The sequence below is a fragment of the Uloborus diversus genome, chromosome 1, assembly GCF_026930045.1.
Source record: "Uloborus diversus isolate 005 chromosome 1, Udiv.v.3.1, whole genome shotgun sequence".
Lineage (NCBI taxonomy): Eukaryota > Metazoa > Arthropoda > Arachnida > Araneae > Uloboridae > Uloborus > Uloborus diversus.
The window spans coordinates 12,547,127-12,556,036 of record NC_072731.1 but is presented as its reverse complement, the minus strand read 5'-3'; the positions used below and the strand labels follow the sequence as shown (position 1 = coordinate 12,556,036).

At 29.8% G+C, this 8,910-nt stretch overlaps 1 protein-coding gene across 1 annotated transcript; it reads right to left on the bottom strand.

Moving 5' to 3' along the window:
- Positions 1 to 2,475: 2,475 nt before the first annotated feature.
- LOC129234294 (zinc finger protein 775-like) lies at positions 2,476 to 5,947 on the bottom strand. Its single transcript, XM_054868288.1, has 4 exons — positions 5,923 to 5,947; positions 4,165 to 4,223; positions 3,008 to 3,230; positions 2,476 to 2,729 (listed from the first exon to the last, which is right to left on the bottom strand). The coding sequence occupies exons 1-4, from the start codon at positions 5,945 to 5,947 to the stop codon at positions 2,476 to 2,478; spliced, it is 561 nt and encodes a 186-aa protein (XP_054724263.1).
- Between the last annotated feature and the right edge of the window lie 2,963 nt (positions 5,948 to 8,910).

Below are 8,910 nucleotides of genomic sequence, written 5' to 3'. Positions count from 1 at the left end.
TTAAAAATAAATAAATTAACAAAACACAAAAAATAATAATATGAGAAGATCTTTAGTAATGAATAAATTAATTGGTTTCAAACTGGCTGTCTTTTGAAGCAAACAAAGGTGCAACTGATTGAAATTTTTCATTCAAGGGCCGCAAGTCACTATCAATCCTATTCCCTATGAAGCAAAAGGTTTAGAGAACCCAAACTTATTTGTAGTTTAGGGTAGACCTTTGACTCTAAAACAGGCCATACAGTGTTATAAATGTGATTGAGGTGTAGCGAGTAGAGCGTCCACTCTTAACATGATATCATGCGCCTTGCACCACTCTTGTCGTTTTGGCGGTATGAGCGTTAGGGTGTATCGAAAAAAACTTTTTTTCAAAATTCAATTTTTCGTGTTGATAAAAAGTTGCCACTACCGACCCACATACTACATAAAAAATTTCATTCAAATCAAATCAAAAAATATTTAGATGCCCCGCAAGAGGCCTAAAGTTAATAATTTTCTTTCAAAAAAAACTTTTTTCTAATTTTTTTTAAATAACAAAAAAAATGCTAAATTTTTTTCAAGTTGAAAATAGTGAGAAATAAAGTCGGGAATTATCGTCAAGTAAAAGGTTTTCCTCTCATGCGGCATTTAAGTTCCCGCAGAGTACGCAAAAATAAGGATATTTTAAAGTTCAAGTTAGAATTTTCAATACAAATGTATTAGATTTTAAGATTTTTTTTTTTCCCGCAAACATGGGTTTGAATTTTTTTTCCTAATAAAGAATTTTGATTTTATTTCTTTATGTTTTATAGATAAAAAAATATTTGAATTTATTTTCTGGTTGCATTGTAAGATTAGTTAAACATTGTTTTCATTTTATTACATAGAAATATGAAAAAATCAAATTCTGATAAATCTATTACATAGAAGTATGAAATTACAAGAATTAGGTAAGTACAAAAAACGAAACACCAACACATGTGTAGAATATTATACGTGTATTATCATATTATATATCAAGGTTTTCCCATACTACTGTTTTTAAACAGTTGAAAAGGATGCATGAGTTTTGCTGGAGCCTTTTTCAGCTTGAAACAAATGATTTTATATCAAGCTATCATTACTTACAAATTTATCAAAATAAACTATATCGGAAAATTAAAAAAAAAAACTTTAAATATTTAAATAACTAATTATTAATTAATTTAAAAAATGTGTCAAACTCTTTTTCAGAATAGATTGATCAGAATTTAAAGAAATGATTTTCCTCCAATTAAACTAAATTATCTTACTTAAGCCTCTTTTACAGTTAATATTAATCCATAGTCGTCTATTTAAAATGGCTTTTTGTTTCAAATTTTGGAAGTTTGTTTCTATCTATCAGCCTTGACCGAATAAATCCATCCCTTTCCTTTGAGCCGTGTACGCGTTTTGAAGCTTCCGTGACCTCTTTACTTTGCCACTTAATATAAAATTTTTGTTAACTAATTCTAACTAATTTTTCTCTCAATTTCAATTATTTAATTAAATTTAGTTAATTATATTTTCATAACTAGTTTTAATTGGATTTATTTTTTAACATAAATATGAGCTACTAATTCTGCTTTAGCATGCCTCCTCCTTTGAAGTTCGTGCAACCTTGGACCCTCCCCCCCCTTAACAAAGTTCTAGCTAGGTGCCTGAGCCCACGGCGGAAAATCGTGAGAATGTCGATGTAAATTCGAGGTTATGGAAAGGTCCAGGAATATTAAAGCATATTTTTCAAACAGTCAATTTTTCTTTTTTTAGTAAAAACTGAAGGAAAGTCATCGAATTCCTTTCTGTCCCCATCTCTGTCTCGGAAATTTTGTCCAAGACGTAAATCCGCCTTGAGACAGGAGGTCTTGCACCCATGATTTACAGGTTTGGGGTCATCGCAATGTATTTTTTGATGCACCTTGTTTATCATAGAACTAGTTAAAATATTTATCGTGTGAATTATAGTATCTCTTTGTTGCCTCTCACAGTTGAAACAAGGTGAATATGGCACAGGGATCTCGCTCTTCTCTTGGGGGGGGGGGGGGGGGCTCTGTCTATGCAACAGATATGCACTCTAATATTAATTATGTAGAAAAATGCAGTATTTCCAATTATAACTCTGCAAATGTAGGAATTGTTAACATTTATCTGCATAGGTTCAGTTTGGTTTATGAATAGGTTGCATTATGTAAACCCAACACATCTTATAAATTAACAGTTAAGGAAACTTTTTACGATTTTTTAAAATGTTAATATGCCTAATAATTGCTCGCTTAATCTTCAAATATTTACTCAAAACTTCTTCTAAATGGCTAAAAATAAATTTTAATTATAAGTGATTTTTAGTCATAGTAATTGCATATCATTGAAACAATTTTAATATGAACATTTGAGTATGAGATGATAAAATAAATTGCAACAAGATATACATTAAAAAATAACAATATTTATTTAGCATAAAGTGAATTTCCCACTTGATTATAAATTTACATTCGTTCCGTGAATACGAATATGATGGCTTTGTAAATTAATTTTTTGGTTGAAGGATTTCTTGCAGACAACACAAGCATAAGGTCTTTCTTGTGTATGAGTTAATATATGCCTCTTAACATTGCCAGAAAAATTCGACATGTGTGAACAGAAAGGACACTTGTAACATCTAATTGAAGTTCCATCCCTTCGCATTAAGCTCACAACTAACAAAAGAAAAGGAAAAAAAAATATGTTTAACACTAATACAATCAGTTATTTTTGAACAAATAAAAACAAGTAGAAATTTAAATATTTTATTATTGACTATTTTTAAAATTAAAATAAAAAGTAATTTCTTGGAGCTTCATAAAATGGAAGACAAAAGGAAAAACAGAAATCTTGATTAACTCTTCTAAACAATAACTGATTTTATATGAGACAATTGGCATAAAAATAAGAATACTTTTGTATTTCAAATGTATGTTACATTTATTAGTTTCTAATACATTTGAAATAAGAGGAATAAAGCTTTAAAAGCCCTTCATATGGACACGCATATGGTGGTTCTGTAAAGTGATTTTTTGATTGAAAGACATCTTACAGATACCACAAACATGAGGTCGTTCTTGAGTATGAGTCAGTATATGCCTCTTTATATTTGCAGAAAAATGAGAAAAATGATTGCAGAAAGGGCACTTGTAACATTTTATGGCCTTGCCATCCTTTTGTGTTATGTTGACAGCTAGAAAGAAAGAAAATGCCTGTAATTAATAAGAAAAAAATGTATACATGTTGTGTGGAACTTTTATTGGATTAAAAAAAAAGACAAAATTTAAGTAGCATTCAAAAACAATTTATGTTGGTCATGTAATAATGAAAGTGAATGTATATACTCCTATTAACTCAATAGCCTTTTTAAAAATTAGAAATGCTCCCATGCATCAGCACATTTCAAAAATACTGTACATTTAAACATCTTCTAGATTGGGTTCTTGTTTAACCTTTTTGCCTAAGTTAAACTCGCAGAATTCATATAAAATTTTAAAACAACTTGTTCAAACATTCCTGGGGAACAAATAAAGACTAAAAAAGATAAAAGTGTTAAAAAAAAGAATACATAGGGGAACAACTAGATGAGGAAATGGGTTATCTGGAATTCTTGGTTTTTAGTCATATTGCAATATAAGTATGCAAACGGACTTCTAAACTGCTTTGAAAAGGAAATATATTCATTCAACAAAGCAAGAATATCTCCAATATAAATAAGAGACAATAAAACTCCTTACGGATTCAAAAACAAGAATTTATTTTGCTTTTTTAAAAAGATACAAGTAATTTTCAATAAAATTCAATATTTTTTTCCCTCTTAAATTGGAAGACATGTATACTTTAAATTTATTATCAGTACCGTTTCCATTACAAGTCAGCATGTTTCACAATATGTCTGAGCCAAGAAGCCCTGTTAAAAAACCTTTCAGGGCATTTTTCGCAAGCAAAAGGTTGCTCGCCAGTATGTTGCCGCAAATGAGCTGTAAGTGTAACCTTTTGGTTGAACGATTTTCCACAATACGAGCATGAGTATGGTCGCTGGCCTGTATGAATAAGATAATGTCTTTTAAGATTAGAGAAAAGTCTAGTTGAATATGAACACACATCACATAAATATAAAGTCTCAGATCTTTTAAAAGTGTTTACTGAATTTGGTGTCATACAACCAATTGCAGAACTGAAGAGGTCTTCAGAGCCAATAGCACCTATACAAAAACAAACGGATTAAAATAAAAATGCAGCAACACTGAAGTTCCAATTGAAAAATTAGTTCTTTGAATTAAACATACTTTTATATTGAAAAAAAAAAAAGAAAAAAAAAGCTCACTTAGAGGAAGGTGATATGGGACAATCTTTCGTGAAAGGTACTGAATAATGTCAAAATTAGTGTTCTTAAATAACAGATGAAGAAGTTCAGGTAACACAGTTTCAATAACAATTATTTTGGATGTCATAAACTGAATTCGACTTAACACATTCATCCATGACCAAATCACCTGATTTTCAACTACAAAGGAACTACAAAGCATCCCCCCCCCCAAAAAGGAACATGTTAATAGACAGAGCTACTAATCAACGAGTATGGAACATTTCCCCCTTTAGTTCTCATAATATTCTTTTAGAAGTCTTTCACTTTACATAACATTTTAATACTATTTTAAACAGTCGAGAGCAAAGTGAATATTTGGAAGCTTCTATTAAAAGTTATTCCTTCATACTTTGCTCAGAAAGACAAATGCATTACAAAAATTTTAACTAGCAAAAGGTTTTGAACTCAGTAAAATTTAAGATTTGCATTTTCAGTAAAATAATCTAATAAACTTTTGACCTTAAAATTCAAAATAAAATGTAAAAGAAAAAAAAAGAGAAAAGATAGGTAAAGATCTAAGTAAGAAGTATTTTTGCCCCAAAATTTTAGTATGGCATAGCATTTTTAGCATCACCTTATACTGTAAACTTTAATAAACATTCTTACTCATTTCTTTTAGATGTTCAATTTTTAGAGCATTTAATATGGGCTTAAAACAGTAAAATTCGGCCAAGGGAAAGGGTTAAAATTTAGGACAATACAGCAGTATTTTTGTTAGAATTTCCGTTTCTTTAAGAAAGAATAAATAATCAGGGAGGAGATTCTCGTTCATTGAAGGCTGACTTATTAGACCTCACGCACAATGACTGAATGGCACCACAAACGCTGTTATGTTTACAATGATTTAAAAAAAAAAAAGGATAAAAAGAAGTACAAAGCAAACATTCTGAATGCTAAAATTGAACAGAAGTCAAAATAGCCAAATATTATTGCTACTTTTCCTTCTTTCTAAAAAAATTTACTTTTTTTTCCACACATCAAACTTTGAGGAGAGATTATTTTATCTTAAAAACAATCAGAATTTTAAGACTCTAAAAAATCTAATTTTTTGAAGCTTTGTGAGACAAACTGAAGCACATACATGGAAAGGGGTGGAAGTGCCAAAATTTAAATAATTGCAGGAACTAGTACAAATGGTGCGAGAATATCTCGTTGGTTTTGGGCAAGAGATGATTTCTTGAAGGTGTTGCTATGCAACATGATTTAGATCAACTTTTTATTGAAAGCCTACTAACGGTTAAAACCTTGCATACATTTAACAAAAACTTTGAATGTAACGAAAGATTTATTTTGCTTCTCTAGAGGTGCTAACCAAAGAGGAGTCCTTGCTCAGATTGTGCTTTAGAAAATTTCAGGGATGCGTTTTCAGTGGTATTTTTCTCTTCTCAAATGGGAGGGGGGGGGGGCGATGGATACCCTAGGCTTCTTACGATCTTAATTCAGAAAAATTTGTTTGAGTTGATTAGTAGTTAATAAATAAATTAAAATTGTATGTTTTTTTTTTTGGGGGCGATATTTAACTGCTTTTGATTTACCCTTAATGCCAGTAGTTTTACACATTCTACAGATGTAAAAGTTGAAAGTATTTCTACAATTTGTTAAAATGAAACTTATTAATAGTGTGCAATACTAAATACTTCCACTATTTGAAGAAAAGAAAAACTGGTTGGAACTAATGAAACAATTGTGGAAACATTTTTCTATTACCAAAAACGAAATTGAAATTTTATTTTGTAACAAGTACATAAATTTCAAGGATGCACCAGTAATGAAAAAACTTTAGAGAACTTTCAATATAACAAATAATAGAAAAAGCACATGGATTGTTTTTTAAAAGAACAAGCTGTTAATTTATGTACATCAATAGAAGTGTAGACCTTGAAGAATTTTGATTTTCCTACATAAAATAAAAATCTTAACAAATTATAAGAATTTTTAAATTATTAAATTCAACAATTGCATAACATAAAATACAAGTAATAAAACTACACAAGTAATAAAAAAAAACAACAACAGATGATCCATTTTCTAATTAAACAATTAAAGTAGGATTGAAAATAATATATGCATGAATAATTTTTACAAAAAAAAAAAAAAAAGAAAAGAGAGAATGCTGCCATTTTAAAGCTAACTTTGCAAAAATATCAGAAAATGAAAGCAGTTCAAACAGCGGCATTTTAATCAATAGCTGATCATAGTGACAATAAAACATGTTCGTAAAGTGTCCTTAAAAGGTAATCATCAAATTACTCACACATAAAATAATTAAATAATGCATTTTAAAATCAATTCTTTACTTCATTTAAAATTTAACGGAAATAAAAAAATACCATATTTATACACCATGACAAGAAACGAGATGCAGTTTTAAAGTACTCCTCTGAGCATAAGACTTGGAGCATATGTGGCAATGAAAACGATGTACACCGAAGTGTACTAAAGAATGAGTTCGGAGATTAGTTTTCTGAGAAAAGGATTTCCCACAAACAGAACAGGGAAAGGGTCTTTCTTTAGTATGAGTTCTAATGTGTTTTTCTAGAGCTGTAGTGTAGTTCGTAGCATAAGAGCACTCTGAACACTTATGCCGAAGTTCTTCTCGATTCACATTTTTAACTGAACATCCCCGAGTTGCTCCCGTTCCTTCAGTAACAAAATATGGGAAACCTGAAACATATATCTTTCATTAGAAGAATCAGAAGCAAGCAAATTGCATCAAATACAAGATACCGACTGCACTACTCACTTTTCACCCCACCCTCTAGCTATTGATAATGTAAAAATAGGTAAGTAAACGTGTAACAGCACAATGAAAACCATTATTTTAGTTAAAATTTGTTTCTCCATGAGCATGAACATTTATAAATTAAGAAAAAATATCAGTCCTACTTTTAAGTACTGTAAAATAAAAAGTACCTTGATGAAATAAGGTTGCCAAGATAAAAACGGATAAAGCATTCCTTTTTTTTTACAAGAAAAAGATTTGTACCATACAATATGAAAAGAAATGATGGCAGGAACGCAGAAGGAAATCATTTCTCAACTGTCAATTCTATTCCCATTTCTATTCTGCAACAATCACAGAAGAATGTTTTATTTTTCATTATCTTGATAGACAGGCGTCCCTTGTATAACACCGTTAATTCATTCCGTGTAGTATTGAAACCATGTTATACGAGACTTTAAAAAAAATACTTTTAGACTTATTTTTTACATTCGTTTATTAATCATATACATAGTAAAAAATCATGTCAATATGAATCGTGTTGTATCCAAACGGTGTTTCGGGTTATATCGAAACCGTGTTATACGTGACAAAGAAATAATGTGAATGAAGGGATGTGTACCGTGTTATATTGAAACCAAGTTTCATAAAAAGAAAGTAAACACATATTACAGTTATTATCAAACATTAACAGAATGTATCAACAAAAATGATTAAAAAAAAATCCGTCTTTTTTAAAAATAATTTTTGTGTTATATCAAAACCATGAAGTATTAAATACAAGTTTTGTACCGTGTAATATCGAAACCGTGTTGCACAAGTACCGTGTTATAAGAGGGATGCCTGTACAGCACTCTTAAATCAAAAGGCCACACCTCAAAACCAGCTACTTTTTCAGGAGAGGTGCAAAAACATTTGAACCATTTTTAAATGCTACTTTCTATTTTAATAGGATGAATAACCTTAACAATCACGTTTTTTATGCTTGATTCTTAGCTATATTTATGAAATCATTTAACATTTCATTTCCTGTTATTAATAGAACAGTTGAATAAATTAAAGAGTTATATAAATAAAAATTTGGCAATACCTAGTCCTGAATATACTGCCACTTTTACTTATAGTTACAGCTTTCTTGTATTGGGAGAAGGGAAATGGAGGTGTGATATGTAAAGAGTAGGGAGGAAGATGCACAGGTAGAAATTTAAATTTTATTGAAGAGTCATAAACAGTGATAAACAATTTATCAAGTAGGATAATAAGTAAGTACATAACATAAATAAAGCCCAAATTACAATGGAACCTGAATACACAATTAGCAGTTAAAAGGAACTTATTCACAAAGTAAAAGATGCATGACAAAAACAACTGAAATCAGATATATCTTCCCTTCCTTTTGAGAAGTTCATTGTAATTCCAAAATCTGTCATATATTTTGCAATGTATTTATAATGTTTTACCCTATATTGCAATTAGTATGAATGCACTCATTTTTAACCCTGAATGGATATGATTTATAAATAAAGAAATCTTAGTCTATGGGTCAGGTTTGTTTTTTTCTTTTATTTAAAAATATGCCAATGATAAAGAAATAGCAAGACTGATAAAACTTTTATAAGCATTTTTTTTTTGGTCTTTTTTAAAACTATGTTGATGAACACCTTGGATTAGTAAGCAAACATGCAAAAAATAGTACAGTAGAACCTGGCTTCTCCGGCTTAAACTTGTAGTAAAAAAAAATCACTCGAATCATAATTATAAGCGAATGCTTAGCATACTTGTAGTTCTGTTCTCGTTACCG

Coding starts and splice junctions, on each gene's coding strand:
- LOC129234294 (XM_054868288.1), bottom strand. CDS start 5,947: ATGTGTAAAACTACTGGCATTAAGG. Junction 4,224..5,922: donor TAAAACTACTGGCATTAAGG/GTAAATCAAAAG, acceptor GTTTTTGTATAG/GTGCTATTGGCTCTGAAGAC. Junction 3,231..4,164: donor GTTGTATGACACCAAATTCA/GTAAACACTTTT, acceptor TATTAATTACAG/GCATTTTCTTTCTTTCTAGC.